At 42.4% G+C, this 21,501-nt stretch overlaps 1 protein-coding gene across 11 annotated transcripts in view; it reads right to left on the bottom strand.

Moving 5' to 3' along the window:
• ARID1B (AT-rich interaction domain 1B) overlaps positions 1 to 21,501 on the bottom strand; it is a 712,135-nt gene that overhangs the window by 127,712 nt on the left and 562,922 nt on the right. For all 11 annotated transcript variants that reach the window (XM_073672421.1, XM_073672423.1, XM_073672420.1 and 8 more), the window contains one exon: positions 9,992 to 10,201. In XM_073672421.1, the coding sequence (XP_073528522.1) occupies positions 9,992 to 10,201 (210 nt within the window). The remainder of the gene's footprint in view (positions 1 to 9,991; positions 10,202 to 21,501) is intronic.

Consider the following 21,501-nt stretch of genomic DNA (forward strand, 5'->3'; position numbering starts at 1 on the left):
TGGTCAGGGTGCAGCTAGTCGTGCAGCGGTATGCTGGAGCGAGGCTTACCGCAGAATGTACACTTGTCACAAGAAGTGGGTCTTCAGCTTCCTTTCAAGGTTTGCACGGTAGGCGAGAGTCTGATGTGTTGGGGTACAGAGTTACACAGTAGCGGAGATGCACAGGACAAATCTTGCATGCGATCTTGACAAGAAGAGATTAGAGGGAAGTAAAGAAGGAGATCTTGGAAGGATGAGAGGTTGCGTGCAGGTAACTAGTACAGGGAGACTAGGTCACACATGTATAGAGGAGACAGGTTTTTGATGGCTTGGTATGCCAAAGTTAGGTTTTTCAACTTGAGTCTCTGGGCAACAGGGAGTCAGAGCAGGGATTGACAGAGGGGAGAAACCTGGGAATAGCAGGGTAACAGGTGGAATAATTGGCCAGCACAGTTTAGGATAAATTGGACGGGTACGAGAGTGGTAGAAGGGAGGCCACAGAGCAGGAGCTTGTAGTAGTTGAGGCGGGAGATGATGAGGGCGTGCACTGGTGTTTTTCTTGATTTATGGTTGAGGAATGTGCGGATCGCCGAGATACTTTGGAGTTGGAGTCATCAGCAATTGGAAAGGGCTTGGATCTGACGTTTGAAGGACATATCAGAGTCAAGCTTGCAGGACTGGGGAGAGTGGGCAGCCATTCACTTTGATGGATAGGTCAGTTGGGGGGGATGAATGAGATGGTGGAAAGATGATACATTCTGTTTTAGCAATGTTAATTTTTACAAATCTAGCAGAGAAGAAAGATTTAATACAGAACACACATTGTGGAATTCTGGTTAGTAAGGAGGTGATATCAGGTCTAGAGAGGTAGATCTGTGTGTTTTCAGCATAGAGATGATACTGAAAGCCGTGAGACCAAGAGCTGTCCCAGGCTGAAGGTGTAGATGGAGAAAAGTCTGGGTCCTACAACTGAATCTTAGGGTACACCGACACAAAGTGGGTGAGATGAGGAGGTGGTGTGTGAGTGGAAGACACTGAATGTCCTGTCGGTTAGGTATGAAAAGATCCAAGTCTGTGATGCCGAGAGATGAGAGTCTGTAGTAAGTGGGTATGGTCTACTGTGTCGAAGGCAGATGACAGGTCTAGGAGGAGGAAGACAGAGTAGTCTGGCTTGGATTTGGCAGTTAGTAGGTCGCTGGTGACTTTAGTCAGGGCAGTTTTAGTTGAATGGTAAGGTCGGAAGCCAATTGTAAGCAGTCAAAGACGAAGCAGGAGGAGAGGTGGGAGGACAGTTCAAAATAGACGTTTTGATAAAGTAGTTTGGAAGTGTAGAGGAGAAGTGAGATGGGGTTATAGCTAAACATAGGATGAGTCAAGGGAGGGCTTTTGGAGGACGGGTGTGATTGAGGTATGTTTGAATCATGAGGGGAAGACGCCAGTTGTTAGTGACAGATAGAAGAGGAGGGTTAGGCTTGGGATGAAGACTGTGGTATGGTTTGGAATGAGGTGGGATGGTATTAGGTCAAGTTCACAGCTGGTGAGATGTGATTTGGAGAGCATAGATGATCTTCCGTGATGGAGGAGAAGCTGGTTTTGCAGGAGGAGAGTTGATTCATTATGAGAAGGGGCTGTTGGGACTTTAAGCAAAAGCTTTGCCATATGTTGTCAATCTTCTGCTCAAAGAATGAGGCTAAGTCTTCAGCTGAGATGAGAAGAGAGGGAGCTGGTGGATAGAGGAGGGATTTGAAAGTACTGAATAGCTGTTTAGAGTTGTGAGACACGTATGTTTTGAGAGATGAGAAGGTTTGTTTTGCTGCAGTGAGCAATTGTGCAGCATTTTGAAAACTTCGCACAGCGGTACGCCTCGTAGATGAGGGGCAGGAAGAACATGTGCTCCAGTAGATATCAACGGTGCATCAAGTTGCCTCATCTCCCCTTCCTACACCTTAACATCACACACAGTACAGTCCTCAGAGGTGGTATCCCAATTACCCTTATTTTCACCCACATCACAACTCTCCAACCGGCCAACTGACTGTGGGGAAGCACAGATGGGTGAGTCTGCAGAGCAGTTCACACATTTTATTCCAGGGCATCAGAGGTCTGATCCATAACTTCACAGACTCAAGAGGGGGAAAGCATGTGTAGCTATGCCCAAAATTTTCTTCAGTTGATCTGGGCCCGGACGAAGTAGGGTCCGAGAAGAATCCAAACCCTCGTCACCAGACATTAACCCCTGGGGGTGGGCATGGATGGGTTGGAGAAAGAAATAAACACACATCATAACATGGAGAACTAAACCAATATACAACAGGGGTTGGAGAACTAAACTAATAAACAGTTCAGGTTGGAGAAAGAAATAAATACACACAAGAACATGGAGAACTAAACTAATATACATCAGGGGTTGGAGAACTAACCTACTAAGCAGCTAGGGTTGGAGAACTAAACCACTACACATCAGGGGATGGAGAACTAAACCACTAGACCCCAAGGTGTCACTAGACAGCAAGTGTTGGAATCCCCAAGGCTAGCGGGACAAAGATCTGTATCCAACACTTCCTCCAGTGCTTCTGCATCCTCCACCTTCTCTAGGGCCTCCACCTGGCCCTCAACCTCTGCCTTAATGAGACACACGTTCCAACAGTGCCGAGTCCCTCCCAACTCTGTACTGCGCAGCCAGGTCTCACTGCAATCAGGCAGTGTTAAAATTAATATGCCTTGGAGATCGCAGTCATACAGCTGAAGAGTTGTGGACAGCTCTCCAGGCCAAGTTTGAGCAATGGCTGTCTCCACTGAATCTGGAGCAAGGGAAAGCCATGTGCAATAACGGTGCAAACCTGGTGGCGGCCCTACAATGGGGCAACCTCAGACATGTGCCTTGCATGGCTCGCATCCTCAAACTGATGGTACAGCAATTTCTCTGCCACTATCCTGGCCTGGATGCGCTGCTGCAGAAACCACGGTCTCAGCGTGCTCACTTAAAATATAAAAATGAGAAGGGTCTTTAGTATAAAAGCAAGACTACTAGACAACGAGCAAATTCTTTCATGATGATAGAGGGCACCATCTCCTTAGCTTGCTGGTACTTTTCTGTAGAAATGAGCTGATCTCCAACCAGCCTGGAATATCCAGTGAATGGCACGCCACGGTTTGGTATTAGCACCCAAGTACCAGAAGCAAAGCCATCCACAATTTATGTACCTCAGGATTTTTATTTGGTAGACTGGCTGAGCAAACATTAGTTTCTCAGGAGCTGAATACACTGAGTGGCAGTAGATGCAAGTTTCTCCAGAATGACCTGTTTGTTAGAGGGAGAACATAACTGGGCCATATTGCATCTTAAGTCTTATAGACTCTGCACTTGTGGCCTTACATTCTACAGGATGGTGGGGAAGGAGACAGTAGGTTGTGGAGTTGCATTAGCTCCGGTGGTATTGAAGAGAGGTGGCAGTGAGGCAATGGCAGGCTGTAGGCTGTCTTGAAGAGATGGGCTTTCAGGTTGTGTCTGAAGGATCCCAATGTGGTGGCTAATCGGACGTGTTGAGGGACAGAATTCCAGAAGATGGGGGATATTTGGTAGAAGTATTGGAGGTGATTGGCTGAGGAACAAATAAGCGTAGAAAGGAGGTCTTGTGAGGACCGGAGAGTTGGTAAGGGAATATATTGGGAGATTAATTCAGAGATGTATGGAGAAGAAAGGTTATGGATGGCTTTGTACATCAGTGTTAGTAGTTGGAACTGGATACGCTGGGCAATTAGGAGCCAGTGAAGGGATGTTATAGATTGCAATCTTATGGATTGCTGGAGCCAGTCCACAGTAAAAAAGCAGCCATAGAGTGTCCGGGAACCTTCACACAGACTTTTCTTAGCCAGGGCTCCTTCTCGGCAGGGTTGGACGGGCCCACCAGAGAACCGGAGAATCCTCCGATGGGCCTTGGCTTCTCCATCAGGAGAGTTCATAGAGCAAACCTTTCAGGTTGTGATCATGATGAGGCTATCCATCTCCTTAGTTTTCTGTTACTTGGAATGCAAGCTCAAGTATGCAGCCACCCACCCACAGGCCGCAATACTAAACTGCCACATTTCTGGACAGCTGCTTCCACTTGAAATGTTGCCTTTTAGCCCGTGGAGGCGGAAGCTTTTCACAACCTCATGGCGGTGGCCGGATCTCCATACTTGGTCCCCAGCCACCACTATTTCTCCCGGTGTCATCCCCACCTTCACAGTACACTGCTGTCAACAACGTTGTCAGAGTATTACCCCACTTTTACGGACTCACAATAAAACATACAAAAAAGAAACCAAAATGGATTTTCCTGGGAAATATGTTAAGGAACATCCTTTCCAGGGTAATAACTTGTACATAAGGCAAAATAAATAACCAAAATCAAAAATACTCCTCCACACCTTGGGCTATGTTCACACATAGCGTTTTTGATGCGTTTTTGCACTTTTGCATTGCTTTCAACAAAGACAAATGCATTCACTGGGAAATGTAATTTTAACATTTTACAACCTTATCTGGCCAGGTGGTGTGTGACACATCATCAGATACATGCATACAGTGCTGAAAAGACATGGGAACAGCATGGAGAAGACCTCTGGAAGCATTTCTGACTCCCAGGTCACAGCCTAAAAGTGTGCCCATCATAAGTGATCCTTGGCGCATGCGAAGATGCCTCCCGCCATGCACCTGTCGTTGCAGACTTGCAACAATCACCGTCCACGTCCTTGTCCCAGTGCAGCATTCAGTTGTCCCTACCCCATTCCTTGGAATGCAAGCGCAAGTATGCAGCCAGCCAGCAACTCACCCACCCACAGGTTGCAATACTTTACTGCCAAATTTTTGACAGCTGCTTGCACTTGAAATGTGGCCTTTTAGCCTCATGGAGGCGGAAGCTGTCCACAATCTTATGGCGGCCGAGTATCCATACTCGGTCCCGAGCCGCCACTTTGTCCCGATGTCGTCTCCGCCTTCCACAAGCACAGGTCCCAGAACATTACCCGTGCCCTGCCGATGCACTTACTGGGAAGGACCGCCTAATCACAAACATGTGGACAAGTGAGTGTGGCCAAGGATGGTACGGAGCCAGTCCACAGTAAAAAAAAAACAGCCATAGAGTGTCTGGGAAACTTCCCACACACTTTTCTTAGCCAGGGATGCTTCTTGGCAGCGTTGGATGGGCCCACCAGAAAAACGGAGAATCCTCCAGTGGACTCTGGCTTCTCCTTCAGGAGAGTTCATAGTGCAAACCTTGTAGCTGCTATGGGGCTCTGTAGTGGGGGAGAAAGGTGGTCTCTCAGAATTACATCCTCTGGTGTGCCAAACGTTCTTCAGTCTGACACTGCTGCTCGGTGAGAGTTGTATTTCACCACAGCCATATTCTTTAGCTCGGTGAAAGGACTGGCATAGAGGGAAAACGTATCTACTCCGGGTGTCATTTTTCCCAGGAAGTCCTCTAATGCTGCTTGTTGCATAAGCAATGGCAGCCTGTCTAACATCAGCTCACATTTCCCGGTGGTGCTTAGTCGCAGACAAAGATCTTTCTTTACGCCTTGAATTTAATCACTACAGAGTTGGACAATGGCCTGATCTGCAATGTGTTTTGAGAAATAACATGCATAAGCAAAGCCACGATTTAGGCCACGGAAGGTCATTAAGCGAAACTCATACAGCTTTCCCACAGACTGAAAGAGGGGTATCAAGACATCCAAGACTTCTCTGTCCTCCACAAGAGGATGACTGTCCATGTCCTCTTCCTGCTCCTCCTCATTATCACTCAATCCGCATTGAGATGAGATGAGGCTGGGCTGCACAATTCCTTGCTCCGCCTGCAATGCCTCCTCTTTAACTGTGAGCATCAAGCGTTTCAGTAGACAGAGAAACGGGATGGTGACACTAATTATGGCGTAATCACTGCTCACCATCTTGGTGGAGTCCCCAAAGTTTTGGAGGACGGCACAGATGTCAGACATCCATGCCCACTCATCAGTTCTTATGTGCGGAGGCTGACCTGAATGCAGATGGGCGTGTTGAAGCTGGTACTCAACAACTGCCCTCTGCTGCTCACAAATACTTCCCAATATCTGTAAAGTTGATTTCCAACATGTGGTGACATCGCACAACAGTCGGTGAGCTGGAAACAGCAAATGCTGCTGAAGCACTGCCAGGGTGGCGGAAGCTATAGCTGACTTTCTGAAATGGGCACACACACGTTGCACTTTCACAAGCAGCTCTGGCAGATCTGGGTAGGTTTTGAGAAACCTCCGAATCACTAAGTTGAGCACATTTAGTGCACTCTTATTACTAATGTGTACCCTTGTATGGAGAACAACATCAGCACCGAAAAATTAAAAGATGAAATATAGCCTACTTTATATACCACGGTGCTAAGAAAACCAATTTCGATTCATATCTTGTGACAAAAATATCTGCACCAAAGAATTAATTTCACTAGAGTAGAACTAGTATAATGGTGACTGACAACTCTTCCACTACAGTCAAACCCAATAGATGGAGACCCAATCAGGATTCTCCACATTTCCAAAAATTTGTGGCAGACATCAAAGTGGCATCAATTTCACCAGAGTAGAAGTAGTATAATGGGGACCAACACCGCTTCCACTACAGCCAACCCAATAGATGGAGACCCAATCATCATTCTCAACATTTCAAAAAATTAGGGCTAAAACCACCAAAGTGGCATCAATGTTAGTACAGTAGAAATTGTAGAATTAGGTATGACACCTCTTCCCCTACAGCCAACCAAGTAGATGGAAACCCTATCAGGATTCACCACATTTCCAAAAATTTATGGCAGAAACCAGCAAAGTGGCATTAAATTCACCAGAGTAAAAGTAGTTTAATGGAGACAGAAACCTCTTCCAGTATAGCCAACCCAATAGATGGAGACACAATCAGGAGTGTTCACATTTTAATAAATTAGGGCCTAAATGGGCACCATCCTCTCCAGTTGCTCACCACGTGTCAAACTTGTACTCTGTTGTGCAGGTGTACAAGCTGATCTAAAAAAATGTGTGAAAGGACTCTCAGAAATTTCTTCTGCCACTTACACTACTGCTGCTACTAATATTTTGGCGTTGACGAATTGACGTGGCGGAGGATGGAAGTGTAGAGTTGCGATGAACTCTGTGTGCCTCACTGCTGGCTTGGGGATAACCTATCTTAAGTTTGTATAAAAGCGTGTTTCGATACTCCAGCATTCACGGGTCCCTTTCCAGGGCATCTGGCAAAGTGTACTCTTATAACGTGGATCTAACAGAGTGGCAACCCAGTAGTCAGCACTATTTTGAATCATAACTATAGTGGGATCATGTTGCAGATAGTGCAGCAAAAACGCATTCATATGTTGGGCTCTTTCGTGAGGTTCAAGCCCATGCGGTGTTGGTGGCTGGGTAATTCTGATGCTTGTTTTCCCCGCTCTCTCCTGCCAAACACGAATAGAGAGGGGATGATTATCCTTTTCATGTTCTGACTGTTGCTCGCCCATCACCTCTTCCTCTTCCATTTGTTTCTCGCCTTCACTAACACCTTCACTAACAGTTTTTCTGGTATCACCAACCCACCTCGATCACAGTGAACCACCCTCCCTTGGCACCCTGAGATGTCCCCTAGTGTATGATGTTAGTAACAGAATTAAGTATTTTTTAACTGTGGATGACGCCTGTATAGCATAGGAGATATTCTCCAAACGATTTCAAACTCAGATCTAGCCTGCTGTATAATGTTAGCAACAGAAAAAAATTGATTTTTTTGACTCTGCACAAGCCCTGAATACAGCTGAATTTCACCACCACTAAAAGGACTAGGTAGCTTATAGCAGAAAAAAAATATTTTTTGGACTGTGGCTAGCAAGACAAAAAAATTATTTTTTTTACTCTGAAAACAGCTGAAGTTCACCCCCACTAATGTAGTAGCTGACGTAAAGCACAGTGTATGACGTTTGCCACACAAAAAAAATCTTTTGTGGACTCTGCCTAGCAAGCTAAAAAATCATTTTTTTACTCTGAAAACAGTTGAGGTTCACTGCCACTAAGATAGTAGGTGGCTTTTAGCAGACTGTATCACGTTTGCCACACAAAAAAAAAATCTTTTGTGGACTGCCTAGCAACAGAAAAAAATATTTTTTTTACTGTGCATACAGCTGAAGTTCATCCACCAAAAAATGACAAACTGGGCTAACACAGCTTGCACTATTACATTAGCAAATGAAAAAAAAAAGTTTTTTGTGCTCTGCACTCAGAAGCTCTGCCCTGACAAGTTCTGCAGATAGCTGAATTTCAACCCCACAAAATCAAAAAGTGGCCTACAAGGGCTTGCTTTATCACATTAGCAAGTGCAAAAATGGATTGCAGGTCTGCATGGGGCACAGACAGTACAACCGATGCACAACGCTGTTCTATGCCGTAGACCCTGCTCTTTCGGCCAGAATCTCAGTAATTGCACAAAAACAAAAAAAAAGTGCTGCAAGGTCGATTAAACAGGTACATAGCAGAGGACTTATCTACACTATCTGACTTCCACAGAAGCGCCCATCTATCTAGCTAATAGCTCTCATTACACAGGAGCTGGGTGCAGGAGCAGCATCTAACATGAGTGACATGCATAAAATGGTGCTGAGGGAACATGGCTGGTTTTTATATAGAGAGGACAGGTGATTTCAGCAGCCAATTGCAGAAGCCCTTGTGTCTGGGACACTGTGGATGCTTCCTGCGCTTTGATTGGCTAGCCGCGCTTTTTTGACTTAAAGTTACTGCCTACAGGAAAAAAAAACACAGCGTGCCGCCGATCTGACCGGTTCTGAGCTATCACCAGCCCCCCCACTCATCATACACAAGCACTATGCTAGCAAAACTGTTAACGCTGTAGTTGACCCGCAATCACGTAACCACGGAAATTTGACGAACGTTACCGATTTTCCCGAATTTAACAAATTTTGCTCGCCTTTCCGATCACGAATCCGTATGTGCCACATTCGTGTTGAACTTAAGTTTGGAAATCGGATTTCAAACATATTCTCTCATCACTAGTTAATAGTCCCTATGACTAATACCAATATGTGGTGTAGGTTTCTGCACTGCACATAACGGCAGGGGCTGCAGCAAAGTAAGGTAGGTAAATTAGGTTTCATTGCAATCCCTAAGGTATGACAACTGCAACAAGTAAGTCACAGAAAAATCCAATTAGTTCCGACTTTTGAGACTTGCATTTTGTGGTCATGATACCTTATGGGTAACAGTGCAGCCCCATTCACCTGCATTACGCATTAAAGAGCGATCTTTGACCATGCAACCTCTGCGGCTGCTAAAATTGCATAATAACCCAAAATCTGACATGGTGGCTAATTTAGTCTAATATGTAACGTCGCTTTTATCAACACACAAATTTGTGATATACATTCAAGGAATATCCAGGAAACAAGCGATATTTCCAATGTTCCAAATATATGCCAAGTGTAGATCATCACATTCATTTCCTAATTTTTGGCTTTGGCTTGTTGAAATGACGTTAGGATCTTCATGACAATATGTTTGTCAGGCAGTGTTTATATGTGAATTAGTGTGTGTCTAACAAGGTGTCACCAGTGACGGAAGAAAAAGCTCATTTATGCATACATATTTGCTGCTTTTTCTCGCTCTATGCCCTTTTTACATCAGTGAAGCGCTGAAGTCAAGCAGTTTGCTTTTATTATGAGCTGAACTTTCGGTAAATCACATTTCTTGTTACAGAGGTTACAGTGTGAATAGAAAAGCTATACACCTACACTTGCCGTGCTCTAAAAGCACTATTTAATCTACAAATATAAAGTACATTGCATACTGTTTGTTAGGAAAGTGTTTTTCAGCATAACGCCTGTGCTGAGTCAGGGAGGTTTATACTATGAGCGATAAAAAATAAATGAAAAGTACTTAGGGTTAAATATTAAAGGACACTGGTGCAAAGCAACAGGTGTTAAGAAAATAGATGGCATTGCTATAAGCATCTTACCTGCGCTAAACCTCCAATCTCTTTCACACAGAAGTAAAGTCTGACTAGGTCAAGGGGTTTTCTTCCCACTGCAGGTAATGTTGCAACTGGTGTTCCTCTCTCTTCCATAAAGATCAGGTAGCGGTCTACCCAAATCTTGCGCTCAGGCTCACTTCCCATTTCATACAGCTTTGTGATCTTTTCTCCAGTGGAAGTGGAAGAGTTTGCTTTCTGTATTGGTTAGGAAGAGTAAGAACATTGCAAATCACCAAATCGTACAAACATATAACAGATTTCCAAACCTGCAGGTATTTAAAAGTGAAGGTTACTAGTAATGGCGCATGTAGTTCATGACTCATTAACATGCACATTGCTACCACATTGCTACCCTCGAATGAACCATACATACAGACACAGACAGGTGTTCAGTTATTCTGTAAATTGTCTCTTCAGAGAGGAAGAGAACTAGAACTCGAGTGCCACCTATAGGAAAGTAGCAATCCTAAAAGTCAATATCGACCCTTTAACGAGCCTTGTCACATGACTTAGAATAAAAGCCAAACCAGAATCTCACATGTGCAGACACTGCACGGGGGGGGGGCAGTACCCCGAAACACAAAGTGTGAGATCTGCTTTGGCTGGGTGAGAGGCGTCAGACAAGTACCTAAGGAGTAATGTTTCTCCATGTGGAGAGTGACATGTTAAGCATTTCAAGGTGAGGAGACTTATAATAATTATTCTGTAGAAATATAGAGTTTTTTTCTCTCATGAGCACACAAAATTCACATCAACTCTAAATGATGGAGCAGATATGTTTCAACAGGGTATGTCTCAGCAGAATATGACTTGTTGTTTAAATCAGGTTTTTATGCTTAATGTATTTATGTTAAATATTTTTTTTTTTTTAAATCTTCTTTAAAAAAATATTGCAATTTTCAAAATAGCTACTAGGCCAAATATTAGACGCCTACTTCCTGTTCTAGACATTAGAAGCAATAGACTGACTCAGACTTTATTTCTATAGAAATATAAACTTGGCGTGTCATAATCTGGTATGAAGGGAGAGAGAGGAGTTGAGCTGTAACATAAATTGTGAATGGTGGATCTGATGTTGTCTACTGTATATACAGGCAGGGTCGGACTGCAGAACCGAGACACTGCACGATTCTCCGGTGGGCTTGGGTCCTCGGTTAGCCCCCGAGCAGGAAATAGAGGGGGCCCACTGGTTTCAACTGAATGTGTGTCCAGGGACGCTTATTCAGTTGAAATGTATTGCAGTGTACAAAGTCTGCACCGCAATAATTAACATGGACACAAACCTAACATGGGCCGGCGTCTGACGTGCACCTGTTGCAGGTGGTGCATGAGAGTGACCTCGACAAGTGCACTGACGTCAGACGCCGGCCTCGGATAGGCCGGTAGCCCTGTTAACATGCCCATGTTGGATAGGGACATGAGGGCCAGCATCAGGGACATGGGGACCGCACCAGGGGCATGGGGGGCCCGCACCAGGGGCATGGGTGTCAAGTGGACGTGGATGTATTACCTGTACACTATATACAGAACTCCTGTGTATAATGTCACTGGTGATTCCTGTATTACCTGTACACTATACAGCACTCCTGTGTATATTGTAATTGGTGAGTCACTGTATTACCTGTACACTGACACTATTCACTGTACACTATATACGGAGCTCCTGTGTATAATGTAACCAGTGGTAATAACAGTGTTATTAGTATTGTGGTTTTTAATAATGATCAGTATTATAATATTTGGTCACTGTGTTGTAATATGTGGTCCAGTCACGGTGTGGCGGTATTTCTCCCTTGTACAGTATGTGGTATTATTCTGCCACTGTGTGGTGGTCCAGTCATGATGTGGCAGTATTACTCCCTTGTATGTGGAATTATTTGGTCGCTATATGCTGGTAATATGTGGTCTGGTCACAGTGTGGAGGTATTTCTCCGTGGTACAGTATATGGTATTATTCGGTTACTATGTGGTGGTAATATGTGGTCTGGTCATTTTGTGGCAGTAGTTCTCCCTTGTATGTGGTATTATTCGGTCACTGTGTGGAGGTAATATGTGGTCTGGTCACGCTATTTGTTCCTTGTATGTGGTATTATTTGTGTTGCTATAGTGGATTGTGTAGTGTATGGCGATCATTTGTTCTCTGTGATATTAAATAGGACAAGATTCTTTATTTCCATTAGAGATTAAACACTTGGAACAAGATCCACTTACAGGAATTCTCCGGGGAAAACAAGTAATCACCTCTCCAGAGGATAAGTAATAATTTATTGACTGGTGGGGGTCTGACTGCTCGGACCTGCACTGATCGGCAGAATGTGGAGCTTTTCTCCCCATTAGAATGAAGCGGCATGTGCGACTCGACCACTCATTCCCTCAGAGGCTGTGAGCACTGCTCTTTTTAGGAAGCCCCCAAGAGAATGAATGGAGCTGCGGTCAGACATCCCACCTGCCACTGGATTTTAAAATGGGGTAAGTGTCCTGTCAGGGATAAAAGTTCCACAATCTTCCGATAAGTGCATTTTCCAATGGTCGGACCCAAATGATCAATAAGTTACCACTGATCCTGTAGAGCCCATGGATCAGTGATAACTTGTTTAACCAAAGAACCCTTTAATGCAAATTACCTTAATTGTACATCCCAGTTATAGTGGCGCACAGTAGATGTGCAGGAACTGCCTGTGATTTGCAGTCGATGCTCCACTATAACAGGGATAACGGCTAACAGGTATTTGCATATAGCTGTAGGGTGGGCCCCTAGGGTCAATTCCCCCTGTGGGCCCCAGACACCTCAGTTCAACGCTGTATACAGGTGTTTTTATTCATTGTAATTCTGTCTGTGATGATAATAAGACACTGAAAAGTGATCTGTACATAAGTATGGCCCTAAAAATAGTCCTACTGGCCATTTTGAGAATTGTAATATTTCTTGTTTTTTATTTTTGTCTTTTTTTTTTAATTTTTACTTAGTGATATAGAAAATAGAAAAAGATTACAAAATGTTTTTTTAAAAAACAAAACAAAACATTGAATAGAAAACCTGATTTAAACAATAGATTGTTTTTCTGATGACACATCCTCTAACACTCTGTAGTAGAGAAATATAAAAGTGATTATTCCTAACATAAAATGAAAAAAAAATACTGTTACTGGTGAATAATTGACACTTACAAATTCGCAGCTTCTGTGCCATTTTAAAAGCTATGATTCTCTGCAAACCCAAACTAAAATCTCAGAGCCTGTTTCTTAAATTTAATCTTTCTTTTTTGTAACCATCATACCAAAATATTTGCAAACAAGTATTTGCAGACATGTAGGAAAATACATTAATGACTCATATTTGAAATGGTAAAAAAAAAATCTCTGGCGGTCTAATTGGTATAAAAGCAATCAGTCAGTGCCCCCGCATGGGTATCTGATATTTTACTTATTTTTTTTAAAGAGTTTAAGTACACAGAGTATAATATAGTTTTTTAACAGCTGTATTGAGCCATTACAGGCATTTTTTTGTTCTATAAAGTATTAAAGTATCGTTTGTTGAATCAATGGGGGCCAGGAAGCTCATTCGCTGCGACACTTGAACTGTATTGGGGCTGGTTGTCAGTCACGGCTGGGGGCACGGTTACAGCCGCTGCTCTGTACACCCAGAGCGGTGACTGAACCAGCGCCAGCACCCCCCCCGTTACTGAAACCTGAACGCTCTGCTGGGGAGAATAAAGGTAATTTTCTCCCTGCAGCATTCGGCTGCATGCAGGCGGGTTAGTAACACTATTAACCTGCAGATTAACAACATATCTGAAGGTTAATAGCGTTTTTTCTGGTGACAGATTCCCTTTAAACACGAAACAACTGTTCACATAGTAACCAGATCAGATAGTAGTCGGATTTCTAAGAAGTTCAGTTTCATTTTAGAACTTAGAGTAACCATAGTTTTAATTTTTATTTCATATATCAATAGAAATGTAAAAAAAGGCAACTACGAAATATATTAGAATGATTTGCTTTTTTCCTTCCCTGGATTGAGCTTTCACTCTCAATTAATGATAAAAATCTGTATTTATAGAAGGCCAATTTTCACATTACTGAAATAGGAGATGACAGTTTGTGCTTTTAAAATTCTATGGATAGTGGGTGGGCGCAAAAGGGAGACAGACATTCTGCAAGTTCTTCAGAAACAATAGTTACAGCTCTCTCTGTAGTCACTGAAGACACTGTTAACTCAAAATTTTGAGACTGAATGATCAGTCCAAGAGAAGAAGCAGATTTCTATACTAAGATATATTACAAGGTTTCTTATTTTCACCTGTACTACTGGATTTTTTTTTATTTGAAAAAATCTGTGATAATACTGCCAGGATTTGTAGAGAAAATCATTTAGTACTGATTCACCCACCCACACAATGTTTGAAAGTTTTCCTACCTTAAAGCTCGTAAGAGAATATGTCAATCACTCTGTGTGGGTGGAGGAAGACTCTTGAAAGCATTTACACATTTTTTTTTACTGGAAAATACCAAATAAAATAATTCTAGAATGTATCTCCAATTTCTGCACCCCACAATTTTTTTTTATACTGCCTTCATATAGGGAAAGACCTGACCAGGCTGCTATTAGAAAAAATTACTTTTTTCATTGAAGGGGTATTTCAGTATGGATGGGTTTAAGTACCGCCACTGGTATTCCCCATCAGTTGAATGAACAGGGTACTTGTGCATACAGCTTTTAAGTGGTTCTCATGTCTGCCGCCAGGAGGAGGGGAATGGAGTAGTTGGTTATGTATGTACTTAGCCACTCAATTCTAATTCAATGAAGATATGAACATAGCAGAGAGCAAAGCTGAGCTCAGCTATTTTCGGCATGCCATAGACTTTAAATGCATTGGTATGGCCCATGCACAACCAACACCTGAATCATCTCCTCCTGACAATGGTTGGGAAAGACAAGGGTAGAAGTCCCCCCACAAATTTATGTTTGCTTCTCTGTTCATTTTGGTAGGAGGATAGGAGTAATAGTGTGCGTTGCTGTGCTAGATTCAAGAATTCCAGTGGACATAGTGAGAGATCAGATCATGCGGTTTATTCTCAACGCGTTTCGAAGTTGGGGGGTGTCCCCCTCTTTCTCTGTTCATTTTAAGCTTTTAAAGGGAACCAGTCACATTGAAAATGCAGTCCAATTGGCGAGTAGCATGGAGCTGAGCATATAATACATAGTTTTGTGGTAGGGGGGGAAATCAGTACAACCTGTGTTTTATTCTTTTAATTTTCTGCTCATTTTGGGCTTTTCGGTTAAGAGAGTGGTTTGTCAAGCTTATTGACAGCCTTCCAATTATAAGTTTGCTATAGAGATAACGGTCTATAAGTATGACCACCCACTTGACTGAAAAACCCAGATTGAGCAGATATTACAATGGATAAAACATTGGTGGTTACACAGAATTTTTTTCTGACAAAAATGTATTTCTAGCTGGTATGCTACTTCCAGATTGGACTACACTTTCAATGTGACACGTTCGTTTTAAGTACATAAAAAACATACTTTTTTTGGCGTGTCCAAACTTTTGACTTTACAAAGACTTATACAATCCTATAATTTGGTTTGTTCCACTGCTTTCACTTTAGACAGAGTAAAGCAAGTACCTGTAAAATTAAATCCATACATTCATAATATATCAAACAAAAAAGCTACTTGTCATTTTAACCCTATTTCGCACTGCTATCTAGTTCCCTAAATGCAGCAACAATGGATAATATCCTTCCAGTCTTCACTTGTCCTAGGAAGTTTATGATATGCATCTCCATAAAGGCAATGTATTGCCAATATTTTTTCCCAATTAAAGCCATAAACCATATAACCACTTAATTATTTTTTCTAATCAGTTTTTCTGATAGTAGATTTTTGTCATTCTATACATGATGGTGATGGCAATTCTTCTTGAGCTGCTGTTAACACAGCATTCGGAGCCATGTAGTCCAGCAGCCACATGGACATGGGAAGATGCAGACTAGAGATTGCTCATTGACTTCTACAGAGAAGTTTTCTAAGCATGCTTTGTGAGGGGTGCAGAGGTAACTGAAGGGCGAGGCAGTTGGTGAACTGTGGCCGGCACCTTTTGTGAATGGTGTGATCCTGTATTATCTATATTCAGGTGTTACATTTTATTGACAGACAGTAATCATTAGAACACTGCGTGGCGGCAGCTGTCGCCGGTGACCTAGGCAACAAGCAGTACACAAGAGAATTAAAAATCCCTCTGTTCTTGAGAACAGAGAGGATTTTTAATGAGATGTAAATTGCAAAGTTGCTTGTTTTTACAAGCACTTTGCAATTTTAACCATTTCTGATATTGAGAAATGCACCTTTAACTCAAGAAATTCACTGACTTTACTCGTTTCATCATTCTCTGGCTTCTCAAACTAAAGCAGTCTTGTGCTTTCAAATATGTCACAGAGTAACAAGGATAGGGGATGGCCAGGAATAAGAATAAAAGCCATTGGGTTGGTCATGGAAAATACAGAAACGGGTATAGCTTCTCTTCAGTGCAAGGAGTAAGGATTGAGCTTCTAGGATTCCTTTGCTTAAGACTTCAGGAGGATTGAGAGATTCTTTGTTCCAGCTCCAGCATGTATATTTAATTACATGATGTGGTGATGTAAACATTTGCATAAGTTGACTTTGATCTAGCATCAATCGGCTCTTTGGACCAATTTAAAAAAAAATAGATATATGGAAGAAAAGAAAAACACTCACTTATTCGCTCTGCTTTGCTAAAAATTCAACATGAAAGGGAACCGGCTAACGCTATTAGCCGGCAGATAGAGGGTTAAACTGCAGGTTAAAGGGAATCTGTCAGAAGGATCAACCCTTCTAAGACATCTACAGTGCCTTGAAAAAATATACATACCCCTTGAACTTTTCCAAATTTTTTCACATTACACCCATAAACTTAAATGTATTTTATTATGATTTTATATGATATCCCTACACAAAGTAGCAAGTATGCGTGAAGTGTAAAGGAAATGATATATGGTTTTCTAAATATGTTAAAAATAGAAATCTGAAAATTGTGACATACATTTGTATTCAGACAGCTACAAGTCTTTTGGGATATGTCTCTACCAGCTTTGAACATCTAGAGGCAGAAGTTTTTGCCCATTTTTCTTTGCAAAATAGCTCTAGCTCAGTGAGATTGCATGGAGAGCATCAGTCAACAGCAATTTTCAAGTCTTTCCACAGATTCTCAATGGGATTTAAGTCTGGACTTTGACTGGGCCATTCAAACACACAAATATGCGTTGATGTAAACCATTCCATTGCAGCTCTGGCAGTGTGTAGAATTGTTGTCCTGCTGGAATGCGAACCTACTGTATGTCCCAGTCTCAAGTCTTTTGCAGCCTTTAAAATGTTTTCCTCCAGGATTGCCCTGTATTTGGCCCCATCCATCTTCCCATCAACTCTGACCAGCTTCCCTGTCCCTGCTGAAGAAAAGCACCCCTACAGCATGATTCTGCCACCACGCTTGACGGTGGCATGGTGTTTTCAGGGTGCTGTGTAGTGTTAGATTTCCGCTATACATAGCATTTTGCATTTAGCCCAAAAAGTTCAACTTTGGTCACATCTGACCAGAGCACCTTCTTCCACATGCAAGCTGTATCCCCATACTTGGGTCTTTGCAAGCGGCAAACAGAACTTCTTATGGCTTGCTTTAAATATGGCTTTCTTCTTCCCACTCTTCTATAAAGGCCAAATTTGTGGAGTATACGACCAATAGTTCTCCTGTGGGCAGATTCTCCCACGTGAGCTGTAGATTTCTGCTGCTCCTCTAGAGTGACCATGGGTCTCATGGCTGCTTCTTTAATTAGCGCTCTTGTTTGGGATGTCAGTTAAGGTGGACGGCCATGTCTTGGTAGGTTTGCAGATGTGCCATACTCCTTCCATTTTTGGATGATGAATTGAATAGTGCTCAATGAGATGTTTAGATCTTGGGCTATTTATTTTTATATAACCTAACCCTGCTTTACCCTTCTCCACAACTTTATCCCCGACCTGTCTAGTGTGTTCCTTGGTTTTCATGATGCTGTTTGATCTCTAATGTGTTCAAACAAACCTCTGAGGCCTTTACAAAACAGCTCCAGTTACACTGAGAATAAATTGCTCACAATTTACTTATTATGTTACTTTTGAAGGAGCTGATCATTCAGGATTTTATTTAGGGGTATCAGACAGCAAGGGGACTGAATACAAATGCACATTACAATTTTCAGATTTATACTTTAAAAAAAATTGGAAAACTATGTATCATTACCTTTAAACTTCACAAATACTTGCTACTTTGTATTGTCATATCATATAAAATTCCAATAACATACATTTAAGTTTGTGGGTGTAATGTGAAAAAACATGGAAACTTTCAAATGGAATGAATCCTTTTTCAAGGTACTGTGTATGAGCATGCAGGTCATAGAAAGCTGAATAAAATGATACCTTGATATCTGAAATTTCAGGTCTTATTCCAGATGAAGCCACATTTTATTCATATGTAAAAGGACTGTTAAGAAATAGCAGCTGGACACAGATCTGTATGAGAATCTGTCTCCTGAGGTTATATTAAATGAATGGGGCGTTACCAGTGTGATATATAATGACTGACACTTTGTTTTCATAATCACACACAGCTCTGCAGTGAGAACAGAGCTAATCCAGTACAGCAAAAGTGAACTTTGTCTCATTCCAAACATTTGTCCTCTCATACAGCTGTCAGCTCAGCTTCAGAGCTGTGCCTGATTACAACTAACAGAGTACAGCAGAGTTTAACCTTATGTCATTGTAAACACATTTGCAGTGATGTCAGCTCTGCCCTCTCCCCTCATGACATGGAAGCGGAGAGGAAACATGCAGTGAAAATGTGTTATTACAACAGAATTGAACTGTCTAATCACAGTGTTATACAGCAGGGCTGTGTGTCAGCATGAGATTAAAGTGTCAGTTATTAAATGCCTCACTGGTAATGCCCCATTTCATTTAAAGGAAACCTGTCACAACGTTTTTGCCACATAATCTGAGAGCAACATAATGCAGAGATAGAAACTCTTATTCCAAAGATGTATCGCTTACTCAGCTGTTTGCTGTAGTTTTGATAAAATCCATGTTCTATCATCAGGGGTTATCACTAGAGGACTTGCTGCCAGGGAGTCGTTTATTCATGCGTTCTGGATAACCCCACCCCTACCACTGATTGGCAGCTTTGTGTACATTGTACGTAGGCAGAAAGCTGCTCATCAGTGTGTCTGGGTAAACAGTGCTCAGTATTGAGAGAACTGGTAGCTCTGCAGTAGATATAACAGTATTTCTATCCAAATGTCAGCATGCAAACCAGAAAATAACACATGGCTGCAATCAGAGTCTCTGCCTCTACATTATGCTGCTCACAGTTGGAGTAGCAAAACCTGGTGACCGACTCCCTTTAAAATAAGCTCTGGAGACAGATTCTCAGGGAGATCTATGTTTGGCCAATAGCCCTGAACAGCTCGTTTACATATAAGAAACATGTGGATTTCTCTGGATTAAGGCATCAGATTCCAGACATCAAGGTATAATTTTATTCAGCTTTCTGTGAACTACATGGGTTGATCCCTACTGACAGATTCCCTTTAATAGCATTACGAAGATGCCTGGCTGGTGTGCTGAAAGTGCAGTACCCAGGAAAAAATGAAGTTTGTTCTTCCCGAGAGCTGTTGGCTTCCAGTCATACACACATGCCAGCACAGCTATAGTCACCGTTCACAACAGTAAGCGCAGTAGCTGTAAGCACACACCAGCACTTGATTGACAGCAGTGCATCAGTGCAGAGTTGGCTGTCAGTCGAGGCGGGCTACAGCTGGCGCTAATAGTATACCAAGAGGTGTCTGAATGAGCCCCAGCACACCAGCGGCTCCTGGGGAGACTAAAGTTCATTTTCTCCTGGGAGCCACACAACTCCGTATAGTGGCCGGACACCTTCATAATGCTATTAACCTGCAGATTATCCCTATATCTGCAAGTTATTAGCATTATCAGATGTGACAGGTTCTCTTTAACTAGTCTTCACCGTTCTTCTGCACAGGCGAGATACTGATACTTCAGTAGCAGTGACTCGCCGGCGCAGATCAATAATGAAGACACTGCCCATAGCAGAGCGGAAAAGGTACACATAAGCCCGCGAGTGCACGGCTCAGGTGCGGGATTGTGGCGCCACAACTGCACGTCACATGGCAGTGTGACATGCAGGGGAGGGGGTTGGTACGCAAATCAACAACGAAGGCCAAGTTTTCTTCCAGGCACCGCATGCCCCGGAGGCTGGAAGAACTAATTAATATAAAAGATTAAAAGTCTATTTCTCAGCAACAGACCGCAGTTTTGAGGCATACAGGTAAGATTATTTTAACGATTCTATCACCTGTATGCCCATAGTAATAGCTTCAAAGCGTCCCAAGGGGTGACGGATTCCCTTTAAAAAATGTCAAACACAGCACAAAGCTAAATCTCATCCAGAAATGTGCTACACTTATTAATCTACTACCCTTCTGGTTAGTTACACAAATTAAAGTCTACTATGGTGAAAACTAGTGTTCCACGAATGATCGATGATAGTGTGTTAAATTTAGGTTGTTATCCAATCTCCACTGATATCAGTCATAAAGCACCTGGTCTGCTTTATTAAATAATGGTGTTTCCCATTAAAAAAAACTATTCCAGAGTATCTTTTCTAGGAACTTTATATTCTTTACATTATGCCGTTCCCCTGTTATTCCCCATTGTCAGTCTATGAATACATTGACAACTGGGTGTTACCATTTTCATATGAAATTAAAAAGGATTCAAATAGCATAGAGTTATTGGAATGATGAGCGAGAAATGTTATTTCATGGGGAATACAAGTATTTACTTATTTACTAAAAATGACATTACAGGATTAATCTAACAGAGCGGTGTTTTAAAAAGAAGAAAAAATACACTTTACACAGCAATCTTGTAGTACTACAAATATAACCCTGAAAAAAGAGTTTTCATTATGGTGACATCCGAGGTTAGATTTTCTCAACTTGCATTGTTGAATTCAGGATACAACACTTACATGTGCTTGTAACAAGACAACTCCACTAAAGCTACTGCTTCCCCAGACTCATAGGACCATAAATATATGAAGATAGTGTATGAGAGAAAAAAAGCTTGGTGGTTGGTGCTGTGGGTACACAAATTTTTCTTGTAAAAGATCAACTTTTGAGAAAACACTGGTCCCTTCATCACAGCATTATCACGACTCTGTTGTCTGGCATCTCGGACCAGCGGCTCCTTCCCTGTCACGAATGCTAGGGGGCGCCCTAGCTATCTGTGTTCCCTTGATTATTACTGAAGGTGAATACACAGGGGCCACATTCCTTGCTGAGCTCCTGAATCCGCCCTCACTCTGTTCCCTCCCCACACCCAGGAAAAAGAGTAGTGGTGTATGACAATATACCAACCA

The sequence above is a fragment of the Phyllobates terribilis genome, unplaced genomic scaffold, assembly GCF_046119375.1.
Source record: "Phyllobates terribilis strain yellow unplaced genomic scaffold, ASM4611937v1 Scaffold_3__8_contigs__length_932513732, whole genome shotgun sequence".
Taxonomy (NCBI): Eukaryota; Metazoa; Chordata; class Amphibia; order Anura; family Dendrobatidae; genus Phyllobates; species Phyllobates terribilis.